Source organism: Leopardus geoffroyi, chromosome E3 (genome assembly GCF_018350155.1).
Source record: "Leopardus geoffroyi isolate Oge1 chromosome E3, O.geoffroyi_Oge1_pat1.0, whole genome shotgun sequence".
NCBI lineage: Eukaryota > Metazoa > Chordata > Mammalia > Carnivora > Felidae > Leopardus > Leopardus geoffroyi.
Window position 1 is genome coordinate 8,593,921 of NC_059340.1, and position 15,075 is coordinate 8,608,995.

Genomic DNA, 15,075 nt, shown 5'->3' on the forward strand with positions numbered 1-15,075 from the left:
CTCTTCACCGAACTGTACCTTAAGTCGAGCTGGACAGCGTGTGCATCGTACGATATATGTTGTCTGGGTTCAGAAGAACCTGCACACCTGGGCCGTGATCCGCCGGACGCGGTAAGGGAGAAATTCCTTAAATCTAAGTGGCGTCCAGGGAAATAAAGGCCAAGAACATTTTTTTCTTTTACGGATAATTACGATTCTTTCATTGGTGCCACCGGGACCTTATAAAAATACACCGGACAGACATGCATAGACGTATTTGTAGAAGAGATGGCTTGTCAGTACGAAAGCAGACTGTTCTGTGACCGTCCATAAGGCCAGCCTTTGGTATGGTGCATCACGTGGGTTTTTCTTTGCTGATAAGGATGGTTCAGACAGCATCAGGATATTTGAGAACCCCAAAGCCCTCAGAAGAAAGAATCAGTAGCCCAATGTTTTTGAACAGTCTGTCTTCAGCATTTCGGCTTTAAGATGGACAAAAGAGACCCTATGTTCTCCATTCAGTCCGATGAGGATCTTGGTTGGAAAAAAATAAATCCCCAATTTCCGATTACTTCTCAGCAAAGCTATGGTTCCGTTAACCTGCAGTATTTTTCTCTCACCTAGTGCTGTACTTAGTGTGTGTTAATGTACTTTTAAACGGTGGGCCCCATTTCGGAAAATAAACGTATTTGTATTTTTCTTTAAGAAAATCCTCGGGGGGCGCCTGGGTGGCGCAGTCGGTTAAGCGTCCAACTTCAGCCAGGTCACGATCTCGCGGTCTGTGAGTTCGAGCCCCGCGTCGGGCTCTGGGCTGATGGCTCAGAGCCTGGAGCCTGTTTCCGATTCTGTGTCTCCCTCTCTCTCTGCCCCTCCCCCGTTCGTGCTCTGTCTCTCTCTGTCCCAAAAATAAATAAACGTTGAAAAAAAAAAATTAAAAAAAAAAAGAAAATCCTCGGGATAGGGGTTTCTTGGTGTCCAAAGGAAATGAGCCCATCCAGTTACCCCTATCCAGCTTCTGTGTCAGCTGTACCTCTCACAGCTAGAATCTGAGCGTTTGTACCCTCCGGAGGCAGGAGGGCTTTGCCGAGGGGGTCTCACAACAATGGTTGGGGGGGCATTTGGTCCAGAGGGAAGACACGCCAGCTCGGTGTTTGAAATCTGTGATCCACAACGAGGCGCATCCTGACACCATGACTGACCCGGGAGGGGACGGGAGTGGCCTTGGGAGGGCAAGCCGCGTGGCCGGGACACCACAGACAGGTCGGAGATTGGACCAGTTGACCCTTCGATTTCCAGGTTAACCTGATGGAGGTGACGGGTGACTGGCTGGCACCTTGTGATCTAAGAGCGAACGGACCCTCCCCCCCAACCTCATGAGTCTCCCCCTGCCTGTTCCCTGGGATCAGAGTGAAATCTAAAAACACTTTCTGTTTCAAACATACACAAGATAGGGTGAGGAGTACCGTGAACCCCGGTGCGCCATCGTCCCTCTGTGCCAACGACCGGCACACTTGTCCTTTCTCATTCTCAGCGTGAGGGAGGGGAGGGGCAGAGAGAGAGGGAGACCCAGAATCCGAAGCAGGCTCCAGGCTCTGAGCTGTCAGCACAGCGCCCAGCGCGGGGCCCTAAGTCACAAACTGCCAAGATCGCAACCTGAGCTGAAGTCGGATACGTAACCGACTGAGCCACCTGGCGCCCCAGTGACTTCAGTTTTATAAGCAACACCTTTTCCTTGCTGTGGCATAAAATCGTGGTACATCTTACGTGCGACGATACTACATTTTACGATGATACTACATTTTACTCCGCCATATACTGAACATATACCTAAAACGTTTTCAAATGAGTATTTTCTCCCTTGGAGGCCAGAGTAGGAAGGGGGAAACGGGGGGGTGAGTAAACTCATTTGGAGATCACTTTTTCAGCCCCAGGTGGGTGTGTAACATGCATTCAGCTGATGCATGCGTAAGCATTTCGAGGGTTTTCAGTGCAAGCCAGTCTCCTACTTTAGCCTGGCCTCTAGCAGGCGTTATTCCCCTCCCACCTTTCACCATCCAAACACAGCCAGCAAAATGTGAACTGAAACGGGGGAGCCTGGGTGGCTTAGTCGATTAAGCATCTGACTTCGGCTCAGGTCATGATCTCACGGTCCGTGGGTTCGAGCCCCGCGTCGGGCTCTCTGCTGACAGCTCGGAGCCTGGAGCCCGCTTTGGATTCTGGGTCTCCCTCTCTCTGCTCCTTCCCCGCTCACACTTGTTTCTTTCTCTGTCTCTCTCAAAAATAAAAATAAACATTAAAAATCTTCTAAAAATGTGAACTGAGTGGAGAGGGGAGCATGGAGGGTGGCCCTGAGCCAAGGTGGTTCTGAAACAGTCGCCCAAGGGTAGCCACTGCTTCCGCCGGCTGGGTCCCTGACAGATCCTGTGACAGCCCTGGTCGAGCCTTTCAGAGGCGACCTGGCCCAGCGCCTCCACTGTCCCCCCCCCCCCGCCCCCCTGCCCAGTAGTCCTGGGAAGGCCGTGCTGTCCCCCCAGAGAAGACAGGACCCACTCCTGGGCCACCACCATAGAGGATGAGGTACCTCTGAGGGACGCAGCTAGACAGCTGTGAGTGTTACGGTGTCATTTCACAGAAGTACACATGAGTTAACACCGCGGAGCCGAAGCGAAAGGGATGTTGTGCAATTGAGTAAAACATCCTGAAAAATCAGGACCATGCGATATTTTGAAAATAGGCACCGTTTTATGATGGAAGATGTGTTTGTGATTCACAGCCTCTTTTCGTTCAGCCGCGACAGCCAGGCTGTCCCCCTTCACCTGCTTGTCCTTCAAAGCCTAAACAGCCGTGTCCTGGGCACCATTCTTTTCCTGGACACAGAGGTAGACCTTGGTGGCCACCAGTGCCCAATCTGTGGTACGAGATTCTGTGATAAGCCCGGCCCTGGGAACGGTAGAGCAAATACCAGGCCCCAAAGTGGGAACAGAGCCTTCCAGAAACCATCCAAATGCCCCGAATGGGCAGAAAGCCAGCGCCACACGCTGCGTTTTGGGACGTCTTCCACTTGTAGCTCACAAGTGGGGCCGCTGAGTGCCACGTGGTGGTCTTGTTTTGTTTTGTTTTGTTTTGTTTGGGGCTTTTAAATCAGAACGATTTTCTCCAAGGATCGTCATGACCCAGAAAGTTTCCTCCATTCAGCTTTCCGATCTAAAACATGAGCTGCGAATCCGTGGTGTGGAGAACAACGAAAATCCTCTCCGCCTAGAAGCGTCTCTCGATAAACATCGCTTATTATTTGGAATGAACGCGGGGGAGAGGAGGTTGAAATGCGCCTTTCTGGCTTTGCCAACAGACATCGATAGTAACAGTCTCGAGGATGTCACTCTGTGCATTAAGATGCCTGCTGCCTTTGCTCAATAAATGGTACAGAATCAAAGCGAATCGAAAACCGCACTGGAGAGCCTGTCACTGGGTGAAGTGGGTACCCCTAAATTATTAAGGTTTTCTTTTTTTTTTTTTTTTTAATTTTTTAACCTTTATTTATTTAAAAAAATTTTTTTTAACTTTTTTTTTTAATTTATTTTTGAGACAGAGAGAGACAGAGCATGAACAGGGGAGGGGCGGAGAGAGAGGGAGACACAGAATCGGAAGCAGGCTCCAGGCTCTGAGCCATCAGCCCAGAGCCTGACGCGGGGCTCGAACTCACGGACTGCGAGATCGTGACCTGAGCTGAAGTCGGACGCCTAACCGACTGAGCCACCCAGGCGCCCCAACGTTTATTTATTTTTGAGACAGAGAGAGACAGAGCATGAACAGGGGAGGGTCAGAGAGAGGGAGACACAGAATCCGAAACAGGCTCCGGGCTCTGAGCTGTCAGCACAGAGCCCGACGCGGGGCTCGAACTCACGGACCGTGAGATCATGCCCTGAGCCAAAATCAGGAGCTGGACACTTAACCGACTGAGCCACCCGGGCGCCCCTCTCTAGAGCTGTTGAAACATATGTACACGCGTAAGTGCCGACACACACATCCAGCTTTAACATCTCAAGAGGTTCTTTAAGCAAGTCTGTCACGCGACGGGACTGTTCCCGGAGGAATAATTGCGAGAATACAGCGGGTTGCTTACAGCAGGGACAGTGGAGATGAGTTTACTTCCTTTACGGTCACGATGGGAGGCTCGGCTCTCTTTGCCTTCCCAGAATGCAGCGCCAGAACTCAGGAATACTTCGGTCATCTCCTCTACTTCTCACAGCTGGTGTTTTCGTGAGGCAGGCCCAGACCCGGGTCGGCGGGGTGTGGGGTGGACTGAGGCAAGCCTGGTAAGAGGCGCCGTTCTGTGGGTTCGACTCCAGGGTGCCCGGGTCTTGTACCATCCGGACCCCGCACCAAGGCCTCTGTGCCCTCACCCCCTCTCCCTGCCTCTTCTGTCCTCCACGGTGGTGCCAGATGCCTCGGCCCCGCCACCTTTTACATTCTCTGACCCCGTCCAGTTTTACCATTTCCCCTCAGAGTTTGGGCCCATTATAAGACTCTTGAGTGACAGATGAGTCCCCGACTCCATATCCCCGTCCAGGTGGCCCCCAGATGTCATCCCTGTGCCCACACCTGGTCAAGGCGATTGACTCCTGTACAAAATGTCACCGTGGCACGGGCCTTGGAGAGCTGGGGTCACGTCCTCCTTTCTGGCTGTGGCACCTTGGACAAGTGCTCCTCCCCTGCTGAGCCTCAGGTGTCCTTATCTGTGAAATGGAGGGGTCCGTCCCTTCTGTCGGCAGGACTGTTGCGAACAGCGGTGACGCTAGCACGTCTGAGGTCCCTGCCGCAGCGCTCGGTGCGTAGGGCGTGCTCAGTGAGAACTGTTGTCAACTCGGCCCGAGACCTGCTCCCCCCACCCCTTCCCACCTCTCTCCTGAGAGCTCAGAGCCCCAGCCCCTCAGCCCCTCACAGGTTGGCTTCCACCCCCAACTGCATTCAGGGGGCGCTCGGCATTCCCGGGACCTCCCTGGCGGCCGAATCCAGAGCTTTCCGCGAGCCTCACGTCTGTGATGCCGTTTGATAGAAGCGAGCACCTTCTCCCTCTTGGAACCGCCTCCTCCTGACCTCTGCTGTCCCCGCTCTCCTCCTGCTTCTCTCCATTCCTGTTCTTTCACGTCTGCCTCCGACCGGCTGAGAGAGCGAGAGCTGGCTAGCCCCGAGCCTCTCTCCCAGGAGACCCCCGATTTGTGAATCGGCCCTGGGCTGCTCCATGAGGTGGGGGCTGGGGGGCGGCGGGTGGCACTTGACACGCGGCCGGTCCAAAGAGAGATGTGCCGGGGCGTAAAATGCCCCCCAGCTGTCAAAAGCTTAGTAGCAGAAGTATCTGTTCTCTGTTAATAACTTCTATATTGATGGGGCAGGAAATGAAAATATTGGGGAGATATTCATTTCATCTGGTTCTTTTTGCTTTTTCAACATGGCTTTGGAGAGTTCTAAGTCACCTAGGAGGTTGGCACCCGGATTTTGGCGGCGGCGGCGCTGGCCTGGACTGCGGACCGGGCCCTGCAGCAGGCCCCCTCTCACGCGCCCGGGTCTTGATGCGCTCGGACGGGGCGTTCAGCCGCGCTCTCTCTCTCTCTCTCTCTCTCTCTCTCTCTCTCGCTTGCACCCACCCCATGTCTTTCGAGTCCCGCCTGTGTGCCGGGCCCCTGCCGGACACACAGGAGACTGAGATCAGTGCTCCTGGAAGTGCAGCCCGACGTCACGTCCGCTCTCTGGGCCGCAACCAGGCCGTGGGCTGCAGAGGGCACCGTGTGCCTCAGGCCGGGCCGCACCCGCCGCCCTCCCCCTGTGCCCCCAGGGAGTGGGACTGACCCCTGAATGTGACCGGCTTCCTCAGTCCACCCTTTTGTTTTGTTTTGTTATGTTATTTATTTATTTACTTGGAGAGAGCGAGCATGAGCAGGGCCGGGGGGGGGGGGGCGGAGAGAGAGAGAGAGAGAGAGAGAGAGAGAGAGAGAGAGAGAGAGAATCCCAAGCAGGCTCTGCACTGACCGTGGGCGCAATCTCGTGAACTGTGAGGTCGTGACCCGAGCCAAAATCAAGAGTCGGACTCTTAACTGACTAAGCCACCCAGGCGCCCCCAACCTCTGGAGTTTTGAAGCGTCCCACACCTAGACGTCCCTGGCAAAGTATCATCCAGCCCCGCTCGGGTGCTGGAGGTGCGGGATGTGGGACTGTGGGAAGGACTACAACCCATTCCCTGCCCTCAAGCAGCCCTCGGTCCCGAAGGAACAGGATCGCTCCTGCCCTTACAGACTCCCAGTGGGAAGCGACAGGAAACACATCCTGTGACGGACACCGGGGCCTGGCTGCCTCGGTTCTGCAGGCCCAGATCTAGACCCGTTGAAAGCCTGGGGAGTCCCCTCTCCAGAGTCCGAGGCCCAGCAGGTGCCTCCGGCCGTCGGACCGGCAAGGCAGGCCCGCCGCCTGCCCCCAGAGCCCCCCGACTACCTGCCGGTGGGGCGGGGGCTCAGCCATAGCTCCCTGGAAAGCCAAGGGCCGTCCCTGCAGCGGTCGTGAGATGGGCATCACGCTGAGTTCCCGTCCTCGAGCTGTTTACATCTTGCTTGTACATAGTAGATTCGCGTGGCTCTGTGGCCTCGGAGAGGGGGACTCGCCCCGCGCGCGCGTGAAAGCGGAGCTTGCATGCCGCGAACCGTGCCAGTGCCGCCTCGGGAAAGTTCGCCAGCTCTTTACCCGCTGGGATGCGCACCCTAGTGCCGGGCTGCCCGGCGAGAACACCGGAGACTACAGCCACACCTCATTAGCCCGTCACCTTCCCATCCTCTTGCGTCTGCGGTCTGTAACCAGAGTGGTGCCGGGCGCCCGTCCTGCCTGCCTGGCCTGGCCTCGGGGAGGGGGGGGGGGAGGGAAGGGGGTCAGCCCAGAGTCCCCGGGCTCTCCCCGCCTCCACCCCAGACCTCCGCGTCATTACCCGTGGTCGCGGGTTTCTGCCAAAGAAGCGTGGCTCATTCCTCGCGGTCGCAACGTAGGCTTTTACCCCTGACCCTGCCCGGGACCCAGAGGTGATCTCCCCTCGTTCCTCGCCCTTTTCGTCCTCTGTGCTGCGTCCTCCCGAGGGGGGCACGGGCTAAGTGAGACGGTGTCGTAGTAGGGTCTCCTGTGGCTGCACCGTGGACCTGCTGGCTCAAAACATCAGAAACTCCTCATCCAGCAGTGCCGGGGATCAGAAGGCCAACACTGGTGCCACGGGGCTGAAGCCAGGTGTTGGCAGAGCTGTATTCTCTCAGAAGCTCCAGGGAGGGGCGCCTGGGCGGCTCAGTCGGTTAAGCGTCCGACTTCGGCGCAGGTCATGATCTCGCGGTCCGTGAGTTCGAGCCCCGCGTCGGGCTCTGTGCTGACAGCTCAGAGCCTGGAGCCTGCTTCTGATTCTGTGTCTCCCTCTCTCTCTGCCCCTTCCCTGCTCATGCTCTGTCTCAAAAATAAATAAACATTTAAAAAAAAAAAAAAAAAAAAAAGAAGCTCCAGGGAGAATCATCCTCTAGGCGCCTGCAGCTTCCCCGGCCGCCTGTGCCTCTTGGCGTCCACCCCTGTCATTCTGACCCCCGCTTTCACCGTCACACCCTCTCGGGCTCTCACCCTCCTCCCTCCTGCCTCCGGCTCGCTTGGGATCCAGGCGCGTCTCCCAGACTCAGGGCCCCCGGCTGCCATCTGCAGAGTCCCTTTTACCATGTAGCCTAATAGAGCCACAGGTCCCGGGGATCAGGACGTGGGCGTCCCTGGGGGCCGACAGTGGGCCTAGCACAGATGGCCTTATTTATTTAGGAAGAGCCTGGTGAAGAGTCTGATTGGTTTTGGTCGTCGAACTTGGCGCAGAAACACGGAAGATGATGCATTTCCACCTCCACATGAGCATTTGCAAAGGATCAGGGTCTTTGGATGCTGAGGAATTCAGCAGGTGGCAGAAAGGTCCCCCAGCCCGTGGCAGGGGCACGCTGTGGACGGTGGCCCTCGGGAGCGCTCCACCCGTGTCCTGGGGAGGAGCAAAAGTACGGACTTCTCCACGGAAACACTGGCGTCACCTGTAGGAACGCAACTTAGAGGAAGACGTATAATTAAAAGGGAAACTGGATACTTCTTGATCAGATACCTTGGCGGGGTTACAATCCAGAATAACGTGGGTTAGCTGTGTCTGGCCCAGTGCTGATGGTACAGCCCCGACTCATGGCCGACTCTGCAGTGAGGGAGGTGCTCCGCGTCTGGCATCTGGCACGATGGCCGCCAGCCTCCCGTGGCTGCCGAGCACTTGAAAGGTAGCTCCTGCCACCGAGGAACTGAATTCTTAAATTCAGTTGCTTTAAGTGACAATTCAGGCGGGGGCAAGGGTTCCTCAGGGTCCTAACCTGGGTTCTGGGTTCTGGCTTTAGGAAGGCCACGGTGGGGTGATTTGCCGGACAGTATCCCTGAGGGAAGCATCGCTCGCTTTCCTCAGATTCTCGGAAGGCCTCACGACCCAGGAGGGGTAGGGGCCCTGGTCCAGAGGAAAACCACCAAGGACACTGGAGCACTAAATACCCGGAGCCGCCCTTGCTGATAGTGCTCCCTAATAGTGCTCGGCTCGGCGAGTGAGTGAGGTGGGCCCGAGCTTACGACCGAAGGGCCCTTTGGCTCAGGTGCTTGGCTAAAGGAGCACAAAACGCTGTCAGTCAGTCGCTGAAAGAGCGAGCAGGTGCCAGACGTGCAGCTGACAAGGACGGCTCACCTCGGCGGGGGGGGGGGGGGTGGCGAGCAGGCCCAGGGCCAGGCTACTTGGACCATCCCAGCACCCCAGAGCGGGAGAGGCCGGGCGCTCAGCCCCCACCCCTTCCGGGGTCCGTGAATTCCCTCCTCATCCACCTTCAAGTGATGCTTGAAAATCCCGATGCCAGAAAAGGCTGTCTTCTGTGCACTCCGATCGATTTAGGGTAACTCTAATTTTGCTAGAGGGGCGCCCGGGTGGCTCAGTCGGTTGAGCAACCGACCTCGGCTCGGGTCACGATCTCGCAATTTGTGGGTTCGAGCCCCGCGTCAGGCTCTGTGCTGACAGCTCGGAGCTGGAGCCTGCTTCGGATTCTGTGTCCCCCTCTCTTCCTCGTGGTCTGTCTCTCAAAAATAAATAAAATAAATATAAAATGAATAAAAAAATAATAAATAAAATAAATTTTAAAATAAATAAATAAATAAATAAATAAATAAATAACTTTTTTTAAATTTGCGAGAAAGCTTTTCCCTGAATGGTAATGGCGATGTTACTCATAATAATAAAAAGTCATTCATACTATTAAGTACTTGCCGTGTGTCAGGAGCAATACTACCCATGTGGATTACACTTGATCCCCTCTTCGGGGAGGCCATCCCCGGGGCTCCTGACAGAATGCTTTGCCTTCTTCTTGTGTTCTGGGTTGGTTGGCACATGTCCAGTCCTCACCGGTCTAGTCAGTATCCGTTGGCGTGTGCTTAAGGCCCGGAACCCGGAAGTACGCGGATACCTGGCTTTGGTCCAGACTTACTAAATCCGATCTGGCGCGTAGGTCGGGCTCAGTGAACACCTCAGATGTCCGTGCCTCACGTCATTGACTTGTCGTTACAACTGACACGACGTCGTGGGAGTCGGAGGCGTCTGGTGTGTTGGTTCGGCACGTTTGTATTTTGCCCCATCGTTGCTGTAACAGCGCGAGCTACCGCCTTTATCACGTCGCGTGATTGTCATTTCCTTGTTGCGTTGAGAACAGTTCAGATCTAGTCTCCCCGCAGCTTTGAAGTTTACGATACAGTAGTGTTGACGACGATCGCTACGTTGTGCCGCAGCCAGTTATTTCATTTCAAAGAGAATCTTCTCAAGGAGACTCATACCGACTTCCCTCTGGGCTGTTCCATCGTCTTAAAATGTGGACTGGTGGCTTGGGATGAAATTTCCACTGACCGTGTCAGACATGGCTTCCAAACAGATGTATCTCCTAGTGAGTGACAGCGCTCTAAGGCAACAGCTAAAATGCGACACGGGGACCCCAGATCCTTTTCAGACACCTTTTCAGTCCAATCTACACCATAACTCCTGTTTTATGCTAAGCAGGTTACCTCAGACCAATACGAGCAAAAACTTGCGTCCCTAGCGCACTGGGGGGTGAGGTGCGTCTAACCTGGACGGGGTGGAAATAAAATCTAATGGTATTCTCGAGGAAGTTCATTTAAACGACAGAGCGCCGGTCGGCGTGATTTATGTTGTCCGAACGAAGGAAACGGACAGGGGAGGGACCAAGATTGCTTTATCTAGTGGCAGTCATCACTGAATTCAAAGCTGTTTTGATAGGAGGACTTAACGAATGTTTCCCTTCTCTTTCCTTCTCCGATGGCTGTTTCCTGACGCGCCCCTCTCCAGGATTTGCGCAAGCAGGTAGCGCCGCTGCTGAAGAGCTTCCAGGGGGAGGTAAGCATTTATGTTTATTTTATACCCTGAGCCACCCTTCGTAGTTCATCGCGCTTTCTTTTTATTCTCATTAAGTAAATGCCATTGACAGAAGGGGCTTGCCCAGATGGAACCCTCCCAGCCGCACTAACTCAATGTCATGTGGATTTTGTGCTTCCCGGGGTGATGTTTCCACTGGGTCCTCCATTAAAGCCCGCGTGGAAAGCGAAGCCGTGTCCGCAATGGAAGAAGGTGTGGTGGATCCAGGGGCGAGGCGGCCTGCGCGCTTCCCACGGTGGACTGAGTTTGTCCACACCGCGGCCTCTGGGAGCCCGCACGTCCTCAGGCTCGCTGGTTCCCGGAGTTAGCCTGGGGCTGCAGCCGCCAGGAGGCCTCCTGTGTGGGGAGGATGCGGTGGGGCAGGCCGGTGCCTCCGCGCCCAGCTACTGAGGGAAGAGGGATCGTCACTTGCTTGAGGCTGGCAACAGCCACGAGGAGTCCATTTGGGCTCAGTATAAGCAAGAGCTCTCTGTCGGGTCCTTCCAGACCGGGACCGCGCCGTCTGACAAGATGGCGGACAGCCCTTGGAGACGTGAGCGGTCGAGGTGGGTGACGCTCCAGCTCCTTCATGGCCCTTTGTGTGGTCCCGGTGAATTTGAGAACACCGGGAATTTTGTGATAGTTGCGGAGTTACCCGTTCCCAGCTCTTCGCTTCTCCCGTTGGAATGATGGCAGCAGTGGTAATACTGAGGAGAGGGGACAAGACTTTTTCAGAGCCCTCCAGAGGACCCAGATTGGTAGGATCGTGGGATTCTATGTTTGGGCCACTTCCCGATGCCCAGAGAACGCGGGGAGGGGGGCCGGACCTGCGCAAGTGAGACGGCAGGTTCAGGGCGGGCCTTCTCGGCCCCGCAGTGAAGGAGGCCGGCATCCTGGGCCCGGGGCTCCAGAGGAGGGGGCGGGGGCTGCCCTTTGGCAGATTCTCCAGGTGACCCCAGAGGGCAGGGGGGCCGTGCAGGAAGCGCAGTGGGCACCGTTGGCACCGCCGAAGGTTTCAGGAGGGACGCAGCAGAGGGCCCTTCTCTGCTCACCATCTCCTGCCGCAGGAAGCCCTCCCGCGCTCGGCTCCCCGAGGCTCAGAGGCTATCACTGTCCCAGGGCCGGAAGGACACGAACTGCCTTTCCTCAGAACTGCATCTCCGGGCCTCGTTTTCTGAGCGAGACCGTCTCCTTACACCTGCCCACATTGATCTCATCTCTTCTTTTCCCTGTTCAGCGGCTTTCGTGAGGCCCGGTGGCTTAGTATTTCTGCAGCCGCAGCAGCTCAGGGTGCCGTTTTGGGGGTGTTTGCTTGTTTCTCCTTCTTGCTGAAAAATTCCCAATCCGCCTAAAAGCGGAGAGGCTAGCGTGACGGGCCCGCGTACGCCCTCCCCAGCCTCGCCGCTTGCTGCCATTTTGCTCCCCCTGCCCTTTTGAGGTGGCCCCGCTCTGTGCCCCTAAACACATCCATGCTTGTGTCTCCTAAAAGTAAGGTGCCCCGGTAATACCACAGTAACCCTGAGTATCTCACCCGGGAAAGTAACGCGCCACGATACCTAATATTTGGTCCCAAATCTATCTCCCAGTTATTCCCAAAATGTCTTTTATAACTGCCCTGCCCTGGAACTGGGGTTCAGTCAGGTTCATGCATTGGATTTAGGGATGGGTGGGTGTATGTATTATATGTATATGCGTGTGTGTGTGTGTGTGTGTGTGTGTGTGTGTACATATATGTATACATCCACATATATATACGTACACACACACACACACACACATCTCTCTTTTAATATAAAACACTGCCTCTACACCCTGTCATTTTTAAGAATTTAACACACTTGGGTCACCCGGGTGGCTCAGTTGGTTAAGCATCCAACTTCAGCTCAGATCATGATCTCACGGTTTGTGAGTTCGAGCCCCATGTCGGGCTCTGTGCCGACAGCTCAGAGCCTGGAGCCTGCTTCAGATTCTGTGTCCTCCTCTCTCTCTGCCCCTACCCCCTCCTGCCTGCGCTCGCTCGCATGGTCTCTCTCTCTCTCTCTCTCACTCAAAAATAAAATAAACATTAAAAAAATTTTTTTTAAAAGAGAATTTAACACACTTATTATAGATTGCCCCACATTCTGAATGGGGTGATGGCTGTGGTTCTGGATATATTAATTTTGAAATGCCTGAGAGACATCCAGATTTCTTATCTGCCTATTTTTTAAAAGGCTATTGGAAAAATAAATATTTTTATAGCACCGCTAATATTTACCAAGCCTCTGCTAATTGCTCTGTTTATGTGAAATAATCTGTGCTTTCTAGTAAGCTAATTTGAGTAGAAAGGACTAAATGCTACTTGTTTCTGAAGAAAGAACTCTCCTAGCAGAGGGCAGCTGCAGACGGGGACCACATGTACAGGGTCGGTTTTCCGACGAGTAAGGCCAGAAGGCAGCAAGCCTTGGTGCTCCAATGAAGCAGGATCCATTCGGCCTGTGTTTCTACAGAGCTGCCCTCTCTAATCAGAGGATTGCTTTCGTATCCTTTGTCAGTGTCCGTTGCACGCGATTTTATTTATTGGATATATTCTTGGAGTGTATCCCCCAGTGCTAGAGTTTCCCCTGGAACAGCCTATGGTGTTGGTGAGAACACGTTCTTTGCCTTCGAATTTGTGTAGATCACTTTGCTGGTGGAGGTCCCTGAAAGAAAAAAACCAAAGAATGAGATAAAGTGTTCGGACAACTAGACATTCATGTATCCGTGGTGTGTCAGACTGTCCTGAGAGACGTTAGCCTAGCCAGAGGACCGTCACCCCCTTCAGTGTTTCCTGGTGGTCCTCCGTGTAAATCCAGGCACCTTCCAGGCAGATGAGACCCGCATGCTTGGGCGGCCGCTTGCCTTTCTAGACTCTTCTCACTCCTAACCCCTATCGCTGGATACACGCCATTCTGAATTTCTGCCAGGCCCTGGTGTTTGGGGCATCCTCACTGGCCCCCGGGCCTTGGCACAGGCAGAACCGCTTCCTTACCTGGCTCCTTCAGCTTGGGCGCCCCTTCCTCAAGGAAGGTGTCCCCTGAGCCCCAAATGATAGGCCACGCCCCTTCTACACGTGTTCCCATTGCACGCGCATGGCTTCGACACGTTTGTCGTCATGCCTGAGCACCGCCTGTCCCTTTGTCCTTCGTCCTCTTTAGCCTGTAAAACGTGTGAGGGCAACCACTGTGCCTGGGCTTGTTGGCCGTTGTTTCCCAGCACCGGGCACAGCAGAAGCTCAAAAGTCTTGAGGCTCTCAACAATGGCTACAGAATAGATGATGGAGCAGTAAGGTTCCTCTGGAGGTGGTTTTTAAAACATTTTGCCTCCATCCTCTCGTCGGGTTGTATTGTATTAATAAGGAAAAAGGTACGCCAGAAAGTCTGCTCGGAACATACCCTTAAAAGAAATGAGGGGCGCCTGGGTGGCTCAGTCAGTTAAGCACCTGACTCTTGATTTCAGCTCAGGTCCTGATCTCACAGTTTGTGGGATCGAGCCCCACATTGGGCTCTGCACTGACAGCAGAGAGTCTGCTTGGGATTCTCTCTCCTTCTCTCTCTCTCTGCCCTGCCCTGCCTCTCCCCAGTGTGTTCTCTCTCTCTCTCAAAATGAATGAATAAACTTTAAAAAAAAAAAAAGAAAAGAAAAAAGAAACTAGTAAATAACTGTACTTATACAGCTGGTTGAATAGTAGGGAATACTATGGATCGTAATGGTCACTCAGAGTTATTATAACAAAGTCTTCACATTTCACTCCCTGAAATTTGATTGACTGGTTGATTGCTATACCTAAGTTTGTGTGTTTCACGAGCCTGGCCAACAGATCAGTGTGGGGAAGGGGAATAACCTAGATGGTCGATCCAATTTAAGACTTATCTTAATCTAGTAATTTAGACAGTCTCTTCAGTAAAGTGACCCACTCTCTAGGAAAGTGCTAAGTCTTGTAACTTGTCTCCCCCTCTCCGTGCTTCGCTCCCTGACTGGGGTCCTGGTATAAAAGGTTGAGCTGGGAAGGAGTGGCCTTAGAGCCTACTCCTCTTGGCTGTTGGGGAGCTGGGATGCTTAAGCCAGGTGTTCTCAGAGAAGAAAATCCTCTTAGGAAATAACTTAGGCGCTTGTATCAGAAAGGAAATGAAAGACTGAAACTCTGTGAGCTCAGCATCTAGCTCAGAAAGTTAGAGAAGTACAACAGAATAAACTCGAAACAGGAAGAAGGAAATAACAAATATAAATAATAATAAAAATATAATAATAACAATAATAATAATAAAAAGACCGAAGAGAGAAACAGCCCCAAAACTGGTTCTTTGAAGAGGCTACTACAATAGACAACCCACCTTTCTTCCTAAATCAAGAAAGAAAATGTTAGTAATGGAGATAGGGATAATGTTGCAGCTGCAGCAGAGATTAAAAAGATAGTAAGGGAATATTACAGTCAATTTCATGCCAATAACATTTTAAAACCTAGACAACATGGACACATTTCCGGAATACCAGAATGCACTAAAGCTGATTAAAGAAGAAGTAGAAACCCTGAGTAGCCTTGTAACTATTACAGAAGTATTCCCATCAGGTATGGGTGCTTTTAGGGAGTGTTCTGT

At 53.5% G+C, this 15,075-nt stretch overlaps 1 protein-coding gene across 10 annotated transcripts in view; it reads left to right on the top strand.

The window, feature by feature from the left end:
- CUX1 (cut like homeobox 1) overlaps positions 1–15,075 on the top strand; it is a 376,259-nt gene that overhangs the window by 166,939 nt on the left and 194,245 nt on the right. For all 10 annotated transcript variants that reach the window (XM_045461928.1, XM_045461932.1, XM_045461926.1 and 7 more), the window contains one exon: positions 10,394–10,441. In XM_045461928.1, the coding sequence (XP_045317884.1) occupies positions 10,394–10,441 (48 nt within the window). The remainder of the gene's footprint in view (positions 1–10,393; positions 10,442–15,075) is intronic.